This window comes from Ptychodera flava, chromosome 15 (genome assembly GCF_041260155.1).
Source record: "Ptychodera flava strain L36383 chromosome 15, AS_Pfla_20210202, whole genome shotgun sequence".
Lineage (NCBI taxonomy): Eukaryota > Metazoa > Hemichordata > Enteropneusta > Ptychoderidae > Ptychodera > Ptychodera flava.
Genome location: NC_091942.1, coordinates 23160613 through 23179697, shown reverse-complemented (window position 1 = coordinate 23179697; position 19085 = coordinate 23160613). Strand labels below are relative to the sequence as shown.

At 36.8% G+C, this 19085-nt stretch overlaps 2 protein-coding genes across 6 annotated transcripts in view; one reads left to right on the top strand and one right to left on the bottom strand.

The window, feature by feature from the left end:
- The window catches only part of LOC139151580 (FAD-dependent oxidoreductase domain-containing protein 2-like), an 86499-nt gene extending 73022 nt beyond the window's left edge, over nucleotides 1-13477 (top strand). For all 5 annotated transcript variants that reach the window (XM_070724480.1, XM_070724481.1, XM_070724484.1 and 2 more), the window contains 7 exons: nucleotides 5629-5880; nucleotides 6891-7060; nucleotides 7758-7923; nucleotides 8551-8678; nucleotides 8816-8926; nucleotides 9344-9449; nucleotides 10229-13477. In XM_070724480.1, the coding sequence (XP_070580581.1) occupies nucleotides 5629-5880; nucleotides 6891-7060; nucleotides 7758-7923; nucleotides 8551-8678; nucleotides 8816-8926; nucleotides 9344-9449; nucleotides 10229-10433 (1138 nt within the window). In that variant the 3' untranslated portion in view covers nucleotides 10434-13477. The remainder of the gene's footprint in view (nucleotides 1-5628; nucleotides 5881-6890; nucleotides 7061-7757; nucleotides 7924-8550; nucleotides 8679-8815; nucleotides 8927-9343; nucleotides 9450-10228) is intronic.
- Nucleotides 13478-14306: 829 nt separating this feature from the next.
- On the bottom strand, nucleotides 14307-19033 carry LOC139151583 (uncharacterized). Its single transcript, XM_070724486.1, has 3 exons — nucleotides 18819-19033; nucleotides 16612-16800; nucleotides 14307-15585 (listed from the first exon to the last, which is right to left on the bottom strand). Exons 1-3 carry the CDS (start codon nucleotides 18868-18870, stop codon nucleotides 15353-15355), a joined length of 474 nt encoding a protein of 157 aa, XP_070580587.1. The 5' UTR covers nucleotides 18871-19033; the 3' UTR covers nucleotides 14307-15352.
- Between the last annotated feature and the right edge of the window lie 52 nt (nucleotides 19034-19085).

Below are 19085 nucleotides of genomic sequence, written 5' to 3'. Positions count from 1 at the left end.
GTTGCATGAATGATGTTGAAAATGATGTCCTTGTTTTTTTTTCCACACATGACGTTGAGTTAATTGTCAAGGAAGAGTGGTTAAACTTATAATCATTCTCTCAGTGTCTTCCTGACCTTAAAAGGATACAGATTCAGTTGTTTCTTGTTCAATATGGAATAAGGAAAGGATACGGATTGTCATTAAACATCACAGGGTCCTGTCTGAATCTGCAATAGTATTATTAACAAGGTAATATATGGTTTTGATCCGCTGAATACTGTTATATATGTCTGCAGAAGTATACTCTTTTTAACCACCTCAAACATTAACATTCACCCAGCTCTTTCAAGTAGAACTTGGGCACTTACAGCACGTCAGAATAAAATGCTGAAGAACTTTAATGCAATATGCTTAGTCACTCCACAATCAATGAATATTTGTATATCGGAACTCACGCCTTCTGTCCTAGCAATTTCTTCCATTTGTACATTTAATAGCTCAAACATCTCTTCCCTGTTTACCCTGTTTCGCGGAAATTCAAAAGTTTGCTTTGAATCGTCTGGGAGCGTTTCGCAGGAAGGTTTCAGCACATAGGTATGCAGGGAAGATAATTTGCCAATCTTCGCCGTTCGTCTTGAATTACAGCCAAGGTTGAATGAAGTCTAAATATTGACTTAGTTTTACACCTTCAAGTCACATCTCCGGGGCATTGCCGTGACGTGGGCAATCTTGCCTTCATGTCTGATTCTCAATTACGGTAGATACACACACACACACATCTCTGATGGTGCATTGACTCTTTCAACACTGTGGATCATTTGGGACGCTCCTTCGCATGTGAAATTTGCCACTTGAAATTGCGTGTAATACATTCTTGCTCTCTTTTTGCCCGTACGAGTACAAATTTTGTAAATTTTGCCAATTTGAGACTCGACATCGGTGTGAACATCCTGATGTGAATTACTCTTGATTACAGAAAGCGGCAGCTGCCGATGTAAATTTCAGTCGTCAGATTGCATTTCAGATCTCCACCAGAAACCATCAAACGTTCATTTCGTTCAGCGTTCAGGTGTAGGATTATAGCTCTGTCGATTTCTCCCCATCATTTCCCAATCAACTGGTATCATATTTTAATACACTCTAGGCATAACCTCAAGCTGAGGTAATTATGATGCCAAGAAAATCTAAATGAGGACAGATGTACATTTCAAGTCGAGAATGTGGAGTCGATTTCAACACAGTGCACACTACAGTTCATATTATTGACGTACTGCAACACTCTCACTGTATGCCACCCTATCTATTTGAATGATGTCATGTCAACGTACAAGTTTAATTTTAAAAGGAACATTCTGCAATATAATCAACAAGTATGAAATATCCTTATTAACTGAAATCATATTTGTAGACTTCTGTTGTTTACAGCAGTCTGCAATTAATTCTTGAACGTGTTAAAAATATACAGCATGTTGAATATGTATATTCATAAATGTTATTCCATTTTACATAGAAGTATTTTGGGAAAGTAATGGATTATTGTAATGTATCATGTACATGCCACAGTACTCCAGCTACAGGCTAGTGGACTATATAGAAAATTGTAATTACAACTGAGAGGACAGGCTCGGATGTAATATGTGTGTATATGCCTGCTATAGAATTGACGCTTTTATTAGAAGAGGATCAAATAGCAGGCAGTGAGAGGAGTTCTAAAGGTTTCCAGCTTCAATGGAAAATGAACGGATCATTCCCAACACTGAGGAAGAAAGACTGTAACTTCTACTCCAAGGAAAGAAATAGCTGATCGGGTCCAGATGTAATGAAGATACCGGCAAATAGACTCTAGCCGGGCTCCGACAAACATTGACTGCCACACTAATCACGGTTTGCGGTATTGAAAATTGTGGTCCAGAGAGCTGAGAAACGGAGAATGAAATACACCAGGCGCCAGGCAAATATTAGATCATAGATATCTGCCGATGCTGCTTTTCAGGTTTGCGATGAGTATTTAGTTCCCTTGGGTCTTGCAAGCGGAGAGTGAAATCCTCATGGGAAGCAAATGCTCTTGTCTGCCCTCGGGATATATTAATATTGACACTCCGAAAATTTGTTCACAATTCTCCAAGATTGGTTACCATAATTGATTTTGTTTTGTTTTTTTTGGGGGGGGGGGCTGACAGAAAAAAATGCTTGCTTTAAGAGCCACAGAAAATTGAGAGTTATAATCCACTTCCGTGGGTGAAATATGATAGCTGAGAATTGCTCTTTGAATCTACCGGTATTTTACCATACAGTGGTTGTGGCTAAGATTAGGGACGTGTCGTACATGTTGTTTGTTCTGTGCGTGGATTTACAGTTATAATAAATGTCTTTAGTTTTTTGGGGTTTTTTTTTGAAGCAGTGTAAGTTGCAGGACTGGTGTCTTTGAAAATGAAATGAGGATAATTATATCTAAACAAGATACTGGTGAATTCCCAAGGCATGAAGAAATGGCCATTTTTTAAACTCTCATGTGTATTTTTCGACAACTTATCGCAGCCAATACACGTGAAAAATTTTACAAAAGCGAAGTTGTAAGCAGTTTTGCACTTTCTGTCTTCACACACAGATTGTTATTCTAGTCCAAAGTGCCCTTGCCACTGGTATCTTCACAGGTTTCTGTAAAAACTGATAAAATTTAAAACACTGCAGGCTCATCTGGGAAAAAGAATAATGTGATAAGGAATACATCTGCTGTGTTTAAAGATGGCTTTTATGTACAGGGAACTGAAAAAAAGTGTAGCGAAACTCAAATTGGGTGCTGCGTCTACCACTTTGAAATGATGTAGGTAGGTAGCGCAGGTGTTGTTTGAGAGTGCCTAGTCCATTTTATTGCTCAGTGTATCATTCAAATCGTCAACAGGATCCCTCAACAAAGCCAGTTTTTTTGCCGATGCCATTCATGACGTGTAACATTTTTTGAGTATACACAAAGTCTGCTCTGGTGAACAGTGTACAAGAGTACAGTGTCAAGTTCCCAAAGTACCGACAGATGTACACACATTTTCATCTAAGTTTTGGCAAATTTTCATTTATAATTGAAAGGATTGTACTGAACATGTCCAGTGTTGACAGTAATTCAAATTTACAGTTTCAGAATAAGCAAGCTTATGGAGGGAACAAAGTCATTTTACTCAAAAAATATAACATTTACTTGACAGTGAGAAACTGGTTTGAATACTGCAAATCGAAAGGTGACATCAAAAACCATTGTGCTCGGTAATGAACTTACAATCAGAATCCAATAGCGTGAACTCTGTCTGCAGCGTGTGACATCACATACTGACCTGATGACGTTGTTGTAAATCCAATTAAAAAGCAGTTTGTGATGTCGGCCCTTGTATGCCGTAATTGAGGCTTCAGGTTAGACATCTCAAAGTAAAATGCTAGTCTGGTCGTTATAGTTCATGTCATTAAAGACAAACGGATCCTTTCCGTTCCGATTTTGGTTCAGTATACTTTCAGTCGGAGGAAATTTAAGAGATTAATGTCTCTGAACTGGTTTTAAACTATAGTGTAGGATTTCTGTGTGCTCAGAAATATCACTATGTACAAGATTTTAATATGACAAAACTTACAAAAATGATGACATTATGGATAAGGTAAAGACACCTCAGCGATTGTGAAATCTCTTTTATTTAAATCACAACACATGATAGCAAGAGCAAGACCATGATTTGTTGCTCACCCAAACAATTGCCCTCATGACGGTAACATCAATGATGCCCGAGCCGAGCTTAATTCCCAAACTCTGTGAAAAATACGGAGAGTCATCTTGTCATAGCAGCTAATGCAGCTAGATGTTGAACCCCACAGGTGTGCGTGCTTGTTTTCTAGACTGTTTTTCCTGCATGATATATTGAGGCCTATGACTTGTAAGACTCTGTGACGAAGGAAAAATTTTTAGCAAAAAAATGAAAAAGTAGCAAAATTAGCAGGGTAGAATTCGATAAAGTTCTTGGAGAAAGGCGTCAAGCTGAGTCGTAATGGATATTTCATTTAATTGAGGAGGTGTGAGTGACTGGGGTAGCTGTTAACACAGAGTTTATGGAAATATAAATAGTTTTTACCAGCAGGAAGGGAAATAAATATCGCTTAATTTACAAAAAAATTCTGTAATTTTGAAGTGCATATCTGTGCTATAAAACATGTCTGTGCGTGCGCCTGGAATCATAGAATTTGTCATGTGGCTTGTTGTTATGTGTGAGGTTCTCTGAACATTTTAAGTCGATTTTGGAATTTCTGGAAATGTCTGTGTCAGCTGTACACCAGTACATGTAATGTGTAAAATTTCTGTGCGTCAAACAGAAGTTTTTGAAAATCGGTTTAGTGCACAGGATATGCTGCTGTAGCATTTTATGTACACATCCTAAAGAGGTTTTTGTCAAGTGGCAATCAATCATGTTCTATCATTGCAGACTTTGTCAAGCAGTTTTGTTTTCTTACACGTATGTTGTGCCCATTAAGTACAAAACAAGACTTTCGGTGTAAAATACAAGCAGAAAAGAGACTTATAAGAAAAAATCACCAATTTGCAACCTTGTAAACATGTTCATAAGCAGAGTTGAGTGTGCTAGGTCAAAGCAAACTTTTACGGTAAAAAATATTCTGTCGGCCAGGTGCTTAATGTGTTGCCGGAGGATATATCAGTATTGTAAATAATTGCAAACTACTGCCTGCCAACATCTGCCGAAGGATTGACAGTGGAGAGCCTAGTAACTTTTATCTTGTCCCCCAACTACGTACATGCAATCAATATTGTGAAGATTCCGCCCGTAGAGAAATCCATCTCATCGAGAGATCTGTATGTGAATAATGCCTTGACTCTGGCAGTTGAATCGTGGTGAGTTGTACTGTAGAGACGACATTACCCATGGTATTCTTCAGCGTCGTTACCAGCCTTCGCTACAATTGTTTCAGGTGGTGACTGCCCTCAACATGTGTTAGGGAGAATTCAAATCAAGATACAAACCTTTGTACGGACATTATGATTGAAACAGAATGTGTCTTCTCCTGTGAAATATGTTAGTTATATGAAGTATGTTACCAGTAAGTCAGGCTAGAGAGGTTTAATCAGCATTGTTAAATTTGAGTGACTTTTAGCTGTAGCTCAGGACAAGCCAACTGATATTGAAAAGGATTTTCAAGGTATTTTTGTGGTGCAACAGAGCATATCGTGACCATTTCATTTTTTGTTATAACATATTCATTAGTTTTTCCATAAAATGGGAAATTTTGAAAATTGTTTCACCGGCAATAATTGTCTCTTTGGTAAGAAATAAATACCTTTGGTGTACTTATAAGGTAAAATTTTCATTTAAGTCCACTTTCTTAGCAGTGATAGGAAAAGTTGTGTTGATAAAATCAAACATGTACAGAGAAAAGTTTTTAATACGGTCATTGTGTCTGTGGCCAGATTCTAGGTTCAAGCACCATGTCTGTTTCCAAGTTCAATCGTGTGAGGTATTGAACTTAAAAGAAAATTCGCACGTGTTTTTCAAAATTTTTGTGAATTTCTATCATGTAAAATGTCATTGACACCGCTATGTTTGATAAATGTAACTCAATTTTTTTTTTCTCCATTTTTTGTCTGTTTGATCTCTACAGAGCTGTGAATAATGGCCTACTGGACACGTATCAGCTCAAATCCCTGGACGGCATCATGGAGGCCCCTGTAGAGGAGATGAAACTTGTGAAAAAAGACAACAAATTTTGGGTTGACATCTTCGAGGTCTACAGTGACAACGGGAACGAGACCAACGTTGGCTCAGAGCCTATTGATAACTTCGCTGCCAGGGAGCCTTACGACGTGGTCATCAGGTGTCTTGGTTTTAAATTTGACTTCAGCATATTCGATGAGTAAGTGTCCATGCTCAAAATTTGCTCGCAGTTCAGTTGTGTACCCAATAAATTATCTAATCCTACAATTGTAAAGATAGCTGATGCTCAAAGTTCTCTTTTCAGTCAAACACCTAGACAAATATCGGCATGTTTATTTAACTCTTTTACTAATGAACTGAGATATCAAAAACACTTTATAACAGAATTTGACAATTTTCTGTCCAAATTAAAATTTTCTACACCAAGAAAGATGCCATTTAGAACAAGGGTCATTGATGTACAAAATGGTATAATGTTGGTGTCTTCCAATAAAATCTGCTACACTGTGCATAAAATGCAAGAATGTAGTAAGTTACATTTTGGTCGGTGTGTATTACTTTGTACCAAATCAAAGAATCACCACACTTACTCTGCTCATCCGATAAATTGCTCCTCCCTGTCCCTAACTGCAGACATCAAACCTATGGAGAATGTGCTTTCTCACGAGCGGCTCCACTCCTCTGGAATAAACTACCATTTGAAATACGCGCACTTCCTACAGTCAACATGCTGAAAAAACATCTGACAACCCATCTTTTCTAAAGAGCATTCTGACATTGCCACACTTGTCCCACTTTGTTGATTTTTTTATTGTTTGATATACAGCTTTATTGATTGACTTTTTAATTGATTGTTTACCTTTTGACTTTTCATGCAACTTTCATTTTATTTGTTTTATTTCACCATGTTTTTATGGAGCTTTTTTCCTTTTGCTTACATATCCTTTTTTCACAGAATGATTTTTTTATGTACAGCACCTTTGAACAATTTTATTGGATACTGGTGCTTTATAAATTTTCTTGATTGATTGATTGATTGCTTGATTGATTAATAATGCCTTGGTGAGAAATGATGAAAATTGATCGTTGTGGTGTGTTTATGATTTACTAGAAATGGGTAAAATGTTAGAATGTCTCTTGTCACAATTAGATGTTTATTTATATAAGTATCCAAATATTTATATTTTTCTTCTGTTGCTTACCTCAAAGGAAATTACAAGTCACACCAAGCTCCCGCAAGACCAACCGCAAATATCCGATCATAAGCCACAACTATGAGTCGCCCACTACGCCAGGTCTCTTCTTTGCCGGCACCAACACACATTCCTTGGATTTCAGGCAGTCTGCAGGTGGATTCATCCACGGATTCAGATACACAAGTATGTACCAGAACGCTGTTTAAGTTACAGAAAGCTTTCTTCAAAGATACAGCTACTTCTGACCACAAAGATTCACCAACTCTAACTTTGGGGGACGGCTGTCTCTTCTATCAGCTGCAAATCATTAAACAGAAGTCATCAGTTCCCAGAAGCAAAATCTTTCAGTGCAGATTTATTTAGAATCATGCAGTTATGATAATAATATGCCTGCTTAATTATCACTATGAGTTATGAGTATCATCTGTTGGTCATCTTTATACACATTTCACAGTCTAGCAACATGTGGCATCCATAAAATTTAAGAGTATCATATCAGGATATGTCATCTTTTTATATCTAAGCATTCTAAAATGTATGATTTTTGTGGCTTCAGGATAAAGGTCTCCATGTTTATGTGTATGTAAAATGTGCATCTTTAAAAAAAAGGGTATTGAGGAATCAGAACTCTAGATGGCGCCATATACCGGTAGGGAGCCTGAAATTTCCATACCGGTAGTATTTCTAATCACGCTGGCTGTACCAACGTACTTAAATGTAGGAAGAGCCTGAGAATATTGAACTGCTGTATAATTTTCATGTGAAAATAAAAAAATTACATTTTCTCTGTAAAGTTTTTGAAATAATGGATTTCTGACAGTTCTGGATTCCAACCTGGATTATTATTCCTGTTAACACAATCTCATGTGTTTATTTGCAGCTAGAGCATTGCACAGACTTTTAGAGCAACGAAATCACAGAGTTCCATGGCCATCGGTCACCCAGTCGATTACTCATCTCTTAGATCACATCATTAAAAGAATCAATGAGGCTTCGGGAATTTATCAGATGTTTGGTGTACTTGGTGATGTCATCATCCTAAATAAGTAAGTACTTCTTTAACCTGTTCATCCCGAATTTCCAGTAAACAGGTCCAAAATCACCATTGGTAACAATGGGTTTGGGCCGAACCACGGCGGTGAAAAGGTTAAACACTGCCGACATCATAATTTTGTACTTCTTCATGTTAATGATAGAGACTATAAAAAAGCACTGTAAAGTTTAAGAACCATACAAAGGATTTTGTTTTAATTTTACCTCAGTCCTGTCACCAGTAATGGTTTTGTCTAAACCCATTGAGATCAATGGTGATTGTGGACCTGTTTACAAGATATTGGGGTTTGAACAGGTGAAAATGCCTTTGTCTTTCCTATGCTGTACATGGCAACACGTACACGAAGAAATGTGTGTTTTAAAAGTTAGTCATAAATTTAGGAAGTGCATGGTAAGAGCATACTGTGTGTTATTGTTATGTCTCAATATTTAGTCTGTACCTCTGATACCATCTTCAGCGAATCATTTATTTTGTCACAATTTAAAAAAAACCTGAAGAGGCCAAGAAAATTCAAGGGAGTCTGGAGAAAGAGGATCACTCACTGGAGCAGAAATTCAGTGTAGAGACATATTACACAAGTTATAAGTCCTTTAGTGAATGTTCACGTTTTCTTCAACAGGGACAAAACTTCGTATACATATCTGGAGGAATTCCCAATCAAACTTTTGGACGGATTGCCCAAAGTTGCAGGGATACCAGCTAAACAAGTCATCGTCATTGTCATGGAATACGGGAAAAACTTTTCAGGTACTTTGGACAGTATCTGCTTCTTTGAAATTTCTCTTCTCACTTTTAATAATCTGCGGTTTCTTGATTATTCACTGCTGCAGCAGTAAATCTCGAATGTAATCATTTGCTGTTATACTGGATTTTCCACATTGCAGGGCCTGGCAAGGACATATTCCGAGGGGACAGAGCCATAGGGGAGCCAATGGAAGCCCACAACTCCAATTTCTTGCATCCTGTGTTCTATTATTATGAACAATTACCCACAAGTGAGTATTACCTTTCTGAATCACTTCTCTGTGTAGGAACTTCAGCACATATTCATATTCATGTAGCATTTAAATCCCCAATTTCAAAAGGTAAAGCCAAGTATTTTACCAGTATTTTGATATGCAGTATCCATTTTCAATATTTGGCAGCCTAATTTGCATATATGGTAATCATACTTCCACATTGCTATATATGGTAAAAATATTTTGCTATCGTGCTTTCACATTACCATATATGGTAAATGTATAGTCAAATTGTCCTATGAGGTAACAATTTTGGTACCGCTCATGTTGCATATTTTGAACAATACCCTCTTTTTGTGTTGTTCACACTATTTGTATCTACTAATCATAGAAATGGTTTGTTAGAAAATTTTGAAATCAAGCACAAATGTAGTTTTAAAAAATTCTCTACAGGGCAAGAAATGATGAATCTTGGCAAGAGGTTTGATATCCTGCCCCGTCCAACACGAATGCACCACATAGTGGAAGATTTCTTAACCCTGTGGACTGCACCAAACAGGTAATAATGTTATCTCTACCTCAATGATATGGCCCAGCATTTTGAATCATCTTTGACAAATAAACAAAATAAGTAGCTTGGATTTTCATCTATAGCAGTGAAAGTATCGCAGAGGTGTACTGAGTTGTTATAAGTTAAACCTGTTCACCATACATGGTTTTGGCCAAACACTTGTGAGCCTGGACCTGTTCATGAACAGGTTAAATTCGCATTCCATCTATCTATGTGTATACACAATAAATTGCTGCAGTGTGAAAACTTGTATAACTACCAAGATGATCTGAATACATGTTGCAGCTCTACCTATTTCCAGTGGAATATTCCATCAAAACCCAACATCACAAATGGGTTGTATCACAGTCCCACTTTTGTGGCGGGACCGTGGTTGTATCAAGTCGGGCTGGCAAAGGGTTCAATTCTCATTTATTCTGTACATGTGCAATGTTGTTTGTTGTGTTATAAACTCCACATTGACATTTTGATTTTAATGGATATTTCTTAATAACGACATCCTGTCTATTATAAACATCTACCGCTAAGAAGAGCAGCTTTCAGGGTCCGTGAAATCTTCATATGCACTGATAGACACTCAGCGAATCCCGGAATTTTTTTCATAACCGCAATGATGATAAACATGATGGTGATGATGCATAATTTTGTACTCTCTATGTCTCAGTTAGGACATTCTGAAATTTTAAATGTCACTTTTAAGAGCAGGCTTCTGGGTCTGTGCGTCCGTCACATGTACTAATAAAAATCTCTCTTACAAACTCTTCCAGCCATCTCTTGCCGCTGCGCCGTTTCCTTGAGAATGTCATCAATCAAGATTTGCGTCATTTCTATGACGAGGAGTGTTTTGTCATCTCCATGACCAGCAAGGAAAAGCCCTTGTCTTGCCAATTTGAGGGTCACAAAACAGCCAGCATTCCGGGAATGAGAATGGCTACTCTGAATCATGAATTTAAAGGAATGCTGGACTTTTGATGTGGATAATAATCGCAAACTCCGACCAATCTTTCCCCCTCTGTCTTTCAGTCTATTAAACCATCAGCCTTTGCTACATCAGAACAGAGGTGTTTATTTTCCCTATAGAGTTAATGCATGGATGGCAGCCTTTGTGAATTTCCAGTATCAGTAAATTGTTGTGTAATTTGTTTCACTAGCACCAAACTTTGCACAGTGACCCCTGATTTTAAAACTTGATTTGGTGACAGTATGATGGAAAATTTTGTTCAGAAAAATTTGAGCAAAAGTTTTAAGTCTTTCGCTTTGTAGGTGCATACTACCTTAAGGTGATATGCGCCTCAAAAGTGAAAAACTTAAACTTTTGCTCAAACTTTCCTCATTAATCTTTCAATCATTCTCTTTCAAAGTCCAGAATAAAAATCGGGGGTCACCTTGCAAATTGTGGTAGTGGGGAAACAAATTACTCAAGATTTACCGATATTTGAAATTCAAAGTGGCCACTATCCCTGAGTTTACTCTATGGAGAGAAATAAAATTGTGGATTTTTGAAAAACTAAGATGGTGAAAAGTTTTCTTACGCCAAGAGCTTTAAAATGAACCCCAACAAGTGGTAGATCAGAAAAGAATTGATAAAATTTGAAAGCCTGGAAATCTGTCCCGAAGGTGCGTTCTACCTTAATCAATTGTAGCAACACATAGGCTGATAATGTGTAATTTAGTTTTCTTGCATTTAGATTTCCCTATTTTATGTCAGGTGCACCAAACCACAAAACGTATTTTATAGAATTTCTGAAAGGAATATATTTATTGTTCCTGTGTGCCTGCTTCCCTCCTTATTTAACGCATACAGTAGTCCTAGAAGGCTGTATGTGATTGGTTCATTTTCTTGACATATTTTTTTGTAGACCAATCAGTGAATTTGTACAAAAAAAGACACATACATCTCAAAACCAATGAAGTTGTATCACCTGATATGTTGCTGTCCGCCACTTCATTATTTTATCATTGAAGGATTTTCCTTGGACCAAGTAAGGTTTCAAGTATGGAATAAATGCCTCACCAATGATTTGTTAAATTACCCTCAGCATTGTGCCTGCCTTGGTCAATCGTGGAAAGAGAGCATGTTTTTATATAAAAAAGGGAAAAGCTTGCCAAAAGATTTTTATCATCACAAAAGGAATAAAATTGCACCGATCAAGAGAAACACTGAGTTTGCCAGTGTTTTTCTGATAAAAATTGTCTCATAAAATCCACTTTCGTCGGTAAATCATACGGTCTCTGATGCTAGTATCTTTAAAAGTTACTGGTTTTGTCAAATGTTGAAACATTCCGCACAATTAATCACCAGAAGTGATCATCCAGACAAACACAGTAGATTTGCACATGCAGTGATTTTCCATCCACTGTCAAATCATTGATCATGACCGCTTGTTCGATATACAAGGAAAGCCAAGTTGTGCCCTCCAAAAAAATTTCCCAGGCAAGGAAACGCAGCAATTTTCACAGTCAAGATTTATGAGAATTGACAAAAATGGTTAATAGTTCGTAATGTGTGAAATACAGGTGATGTTCTCAATGCATCTGGTCTGGCTATATATATATTTAAATGACATATCATAGATGTTTTGCCTTATGTTTTCCTGATATCAAAATTTTGGAACTAACCTGTGCAAATGGAGGCATGTTCACGGAGATATTACACAAAAAATTTACACTAAATTTATTTTGTTAAAAACATGTATGTATTTTGTATATGCACTCGGACTTTTTAGCTGTTTCTCAGACTGTCAAGCTGGGTGTATAAGCTGTTTTTGTCTTTCTTCAACCAAGTATATTACTGAATATTTCAGAAAATTTGAAGATATTGACTATTGTAGAAAACAGGTTGATAATACAGTACATTTAGCATAGTATGCCAGAGTTCTGTTACCAGAAGCCGGCAATGTCTCATTTTGCCTGGTTTTTCAGCAGGAAAATGTGTATAAAAGAGACACTACCATTTATTTTCAAATGAGCAGGCAGATTTTCATGATAATATCTATCATAGTCTGATGTGTATCTATCATGGTTTAGAATTCACATCTAAGGTACTAGTATGTTCAGAGATTTTTATCAAATAAGAATTAATGTATATTTTAAAGTTTATAACAAAAAGTCAACAACAATGTGGAGTTTCTCTGAAGAAATTATGATTCTAGGTTTATTTTAATTGTCTGTTATGGCATACATAATAAATAATGGGTAAAGATAACTAGTTGACATTTTAATGGTCTCATATTTTTACCATCCAAATTTTGTCAATGATTGCTCTTGCAAAAAACAAGAAAATAAAGAAAACGTGATTTTCGTTCAAACATGTAGTGTCACACAAGATGTGCACGGAAAATATTTTAATGAAATCAGATTACAACATCAACAACAATGTTGCTAATGCTTATTGATTTGTCCAAAAACAATACTTCTTTTTATTGTATACAGATAGTCAGTTCAGAAAGTATAAAATTTCACATGTATTTTTTCAAATTTTCAAAAACAGTATTCTTTGGTCTATTTTCAGAAATATATTTTAGGTCCATTTTAGGTATTCAGTATTCTTTGATGTGAAAGCTTGCCAACAACTGTAAGCCCTCCTTTCAAAGTACATTGTTTTTCTTTTTAAATTAAAAAAATTAAAAAAGTCCAAAAAGTTATTTTTGAGCTCACTATGTTTATGTGACATGTATTTATGTTTTACCCCGACATTAAGATTTAAGCAATCACACAGAGATCACTTATCTTGTGGATACCACACCATCAGTAGTTTTGGCACGTCTTAGAATTGTAGTTGTTTGTACTTTGGCGTCGATTGGATGATAAGAAAAAATCAAACGAAACAAAGCCAGGAAGTGCCTTTCACTATGCCTTGACCATGACATTCTTGACGATTCATTTTCAGGTTCGATGTGCACAGACTGCAGTCTTGATATCAGACGATTGTTTATTTTTAAAAGTGAGAAAGAGAGACCCCCTCTGTAATATACATCAAATGTAATAAAGTAGTGTTGTAGTTAAAACTAGAACAAGCATGCTTCGTTTTTCTTTCATTTTCACTGTCTGATGTGTGATGATTGTTGTGCAGGGACCATTATACAGGAGTACTTGAAGGAGTGTATTTTACCTAGAATAATATGTAGAAGGACAGGCTTGACATAAATGCCTTAATTAACCCTTTGAGTGCCAAAGTCAATTTTTGTCGCCTTTATAAAATTTACCCCAGTCAAATTTTTTTCAGATTTTTGCCAAATTTTGATGAAAAACTGTAGCCAAGGAAATATGATGTCCATTTGGTCCAAAATTATTAAAAAGTTACAGAAATATTCATAAAAACTGGTAAAATGATGAACTGAAATTTTGGTAGGAAAAATTACAGCTCTCGAAGGGTTAAACTCCTGCATCCTATAGTACTGAGCTGTACTTCATAACACCATGATTCTGGATTTGGCTCTTTCACTATACAACTTGCTTATTCTGTTCATCATTCCTGTTCGTGTGTGTGTGCGCGCGCAGGCACGTATGTATTTTTGTGACTACCACAAAATATGTCAGTGTGTTCTATGGCATTTATACCTTTGCTTCTCGATTCTGGCATGTTGTTTTCAATTTGATGTTGACACGGAGCACATTCCACAAGTTGCCAGAGGACTGCTCAAATTTCATCAAACATTTGATAACAAAAAAATAATGCTTTCAATATCAAAACTTATTTTTCAGGTAAAATTTTGTACAGAATTAAAAAAATCTCTAAGGCAAAATCTGCTGGAAAAGAGACTTGCAGTTACATCAGCAACAATTAATATCACATATATTCACCAAGTACTCACTCAGCTATACTTTTTCTAACAATCACACGACTGTATTTACAAAATATTTTTAATCATAAAAATGTAAATATACGCAAGATTGAGTTACTAAATCAGAAAGACAAACAGTCTGCAACTGTACATCAGTAGGAGTCCACATGTACATGTATGTTTGAAGTTTTGTGGCATGCTACATTCCTAGAAAGGAATCCTCCACTGCTTAGCAAAGTTTTACAGACATTCTAAATAGCTGTGTAAATGAAAAAAAATTCAAATATTATTTTACTTAAGCATTTCTTTCACTTCATGTGTAATAGAAAAACTTTCTGACCACACAAAAGTATGTTATTACCCATGGTGCACTGGGGTAAGGTCCCCTGAAGTGATATCACAAGCAACCTGATTGTCACCATAGAAATGATCTAACAGCCTTGATTGTCACTATGGAAACAACCTCCATGCCTGCTTACAGAGATTTGAATGTGTAAAACAAGATGTGAATGGACAATAGTTACAATAGTTATGAAAGGTAGTTCACGAGAGACATCTTGAAAGAGTGTGTATGTGTTTATTCTTCAAAAAGGGCAGTTGCTCAATTTGTATTGCCAACATTTATACACAGTGATACTGTGTTTGTGAAGTTTTACTAAATTTTTTTATTGCCGGTAAATGATGATAGCATATTTCCTGTCCACTTTGATGACTATCTTGGTGTCTTACAGAAGAACTCTAGAGCAGTGACTTGAAAACCTAAGACAAGGGTACCAATTTTCACCACTAAACAAGAACAATATGCCTTTCAAAATATAAATATGGACGGAAACAATTTAGGAAATATTGACAAAATCTTTGCAGGACTTTGTATCGTTCAAACTGTCATAATTTCTCTTGCACCTAATTTCTTTAAATTTGTTGATGGGAATGCAAATCACGACAGGCTGTTATGTGTGATATTTGAAAAAGTTTCTCTGTGCAAAAAAGTTCCATATATGAGTGTGTCTCTTCTTGATATTGTCCATGATTTGTGAAGGCCCATGTTGTATTCTCTCTGACACTGTCAGTCTTAAATTATGCAAATTCTCATCCTGGTTATATATTTTAAGGGAGAGTTATGGTGTACCCTGGTCTGCCCGTGCTGTAGTCCCATGAGCAGTTGTTCCACAGGTGTTGGTCAAAATAAAACCCATATCTCCGGCAGTTGTTGTCCAACCCACATTCATCTTGACAAGTATTCTCCCACCACTGGTTGAAAGTTTTCACTTCATCAACAGTGCAGGTTGAATAGCCATGTCTGGTCCAATACCCATCATCAAATGTGTCTTTTGCTTCTCCTGAAATGAAATCATACGTTATAAAGCAGGCTGATTTCATGATAATAACATAATATAGAGGCGAAGTTGCCAGGCAGGTTTTATTCAGTCAACACAAATTCTCAGTTTATGGCACTAGAGGGCGCTCTTCAACACCGCACACATAGACACAAGCGTGTCAAGACTGAATGAAGTTGAGACTATGTTAAGGTATGTTAAGCTCGCAGATCAAACTACCTTCATCCAACTCGATTTCACCTGATGTCATTTCCAAATGCATATGAATACAGATATTTATTTTGGAAATACCAAAATCACTTTCAGAATAAGTTTTGAACTCGGATTTCTCATATTTTTTTGAAATGAATGTCCAACTTTTTGTTGCAACAAAAAAGTTATGTAATGCTACAGTACTATCTATAGCTTGCTAAGTCATATGATTGAAACTGATCACTGAAGTCTATTAGGAAAACAACGTGTGCGAAAGGGCAGAGATAAAATAATTGTAATTTATCAAAAAATGAATGTCACACGTGTAATTACTGAATGGTATTACTGTACTTAAACTTACAGTACTTTTCACTCAAAGCTTTCGTGTCATCTATTAGAAAAAGAACTTCGTGAACTGATATCTTCTGTTCCATCGGATAACATATGCATCTCTCATTGTTTCCAAATCTAGTAACATTACAGCTAACTATCACTGTGAATTTTCACCTGTTCACTCCAATTCCTTGTGAACAGGTCCATGATCACTATTGACAACAATGGGTTCGGGTCAAACCATGGTGGTTAAAGGGTTAGATATCATAGTCATGGACAGTGTACCCTCTGACAGATGGACTCTTTCGGTTAGAATTTTTTAACTTTATTTGCCTAATCTCTATACAACACATGAAATATGTGAAATTTATCAGGCATCGGAGATAACTTTTTCTGAATAAGTGTGCATTAACAAGTGTGCATTAATTTGCTTTGAGGGTACACTAGTCATAAACCGATCTTTCTTTAGAAACAACAGCTTTTCAAAACAGCAGAGTGACTCACTGATGTAGCAAGTGGATAGATCTTCATCATCGTAATCGTAGACTACATCCAGGAACTTGACCCACTGGTGACTGATTGGATCAGCTGATCCGTTAAATGAGCTGCCTCCCCAGTAATCAAAGAACAGGTCTAAACACAAGCTGGAGTTTGAATCAATGATAACACACTGGTCATGTTCAAAGGCATTTCCTGTTGAGAAAGTAGAGAGACAAAAATGTCAGTGATGCGGTCTGATTCAATTGGATTAAAGGGGTTTGACATGAACATGTGCGAGATGGCCTGCAGCTCTGCCACAACCTAGTGCATCACGTGATGTTAAGAGCAATATTTCATCTTACAAAAATTTACGCTGGGCAAAATGTTGCAAAAAAATTGTTTAATTATACATTTGCTATACAAGTGAGTTATTTCACAGTTTGATCTGGCTGACTGCTATAAACAGTGGTGAGAGAATAGTATTAATGTTATCTGTTTGCATATTGTCTGTTTTCACAGACTCCTTTACAGTTACAGTAGCTTGGCTGACATTTAAATTTCACCAGAAGGAAAGTAGGAATTATCATATGCAAAGTGACAGGGTTAACACAAAAAAGCTGCATGAACTTTTTTGTCGAAAATTTCTGCCCTACAATTTTCCCATTTTTACTGCCCCTCTGGCGAATTAATGGCCTGTCTTTCAGCAAGGCAACTTGGGTAATGTTGACCCTCTGGATACAAGGTCCTGAGATACCTGAGGCGTGGTAATTGACAGTTCTGATGTAAAAGGTACTGTACATGCTTAAGTATTGTGATGACAATGAAAACACAGTCTGGGAGCTTTCCTGATTCCAAAACCTTCAGCTGTCTAATTGTAGAATCATATTATATATGGCATGTGCTGTACTCTGATCGCAATTTTAACATCAAGACTCACTACTAGAGTGGCTACAGTGTCAATGGACCACAAAACCTTAAAATCACCCTTAATCTCCATGGAAAATTACAGTGACAGACACAAGATGGTAGCTTTTTCTATGCTGTACTGTATATTTATGAAAAATGGTAGATATATGTAGGATTGATATTGTTACCATAAACTGTACAGTCACTCTGACCATAGACTCCAGAAAAAGGGACTTTGCTCTGACCAGGCAGAACCTGAAAGGATGTCTATGTTGTGACATGAGACTGAATAATTGTCTAGGTCGCAGTTATTGTCTGGAAGTTATCTCATCGATTGTACATCAGGGTATTATGGGCCAGATTTAATATTTGATTCAAGTTTTGAAAAGATGGTAGTTTGAGACATACAGGTAGGCTGCACGGGGATTTTATTGAAGTTGATGGGATGTGTTAAAGTGCTGTAACATCCTTCATTCCTGGTTCTCAAAACACTTCATTGCTATCACTTGTGTTTCATCTAAATTTTTATCGACAAAATAAGTTTCCTATGTACAAATCTGATAATAACTCATCCGTTATTTAGAGTCGCCAGTTTTGCGAGTGAATTATGTCAGTCTGATTTATATGGTTTGCCATGCACGGATGTACCACAACAGCAAATTCCATCATTACAAATTTGACTAAAACTACCTTCCCTAATCACCTATCTGGGATTATATACATGGTTTCAAAACGTATTTACATGTAATTAGTTTCGAGCATTATCCGTCTGCGGCATGTTCTCAAAGAGAATACGAAACACATTACACACAGTATCTGTTACATTGTATCCATCTGTCACAGTTAAAATGGCACCGTTAACATTTTAGAGGTATGCCGGTGCTGATACAGTGTCGATGAACGCAACAGGTTGTCGATGAACGCCACAGATTATTTGGTTTACAAAAAACGATGTGATTTTTGTTTATAGGTCTTCCGCTGGTCAGCAACATTTGAATCTGCGATACATGTACATCATTTTAACATTAAATTTGCAAGAATATACAAAGGCAACTGTCGACGCGTACTCCGGACTCAAACAGTAGCAGAAGGAGACACAACTTGAAGAAATATCAGAGGACAACAGTAAGTCTGATCACGGTCACTTCGCGATTGTCTTTTGCTACTTAACTCGTTTGTTCACAAATTTCAAAAACAGGGGCGATGCTTGAACATGTTTGTGTGTTGGCCATTTGCAACGAGGAAGAAGGTCAAATATTCTCACACCATGACACTGTGTACGAGAAGCCGAATAGAAGGATTATAACATAACGACTGGGCCTTACCGCTGAAACTGTACAGCAAGCCGCATATGAGAAGTGCGTAGACTACCAACATGGTTTCAAAGCTGGTAAGCCAGGTAGGTGAGCCATGCAAACAAATCACAGATCCTCCATTTTCATTGTGTATTTGTATTCAAATCTGTGTAAGAAGCCCTTTAAGACTCTTGCTCCCGAATGACGTCAAGTGAGAACGTCACCACCTGTTTGATTTCACGATGGCAACGGCAGATAGCGCCCTCTACTATCCCCAAGAAGCGAGTGACCGAGCTT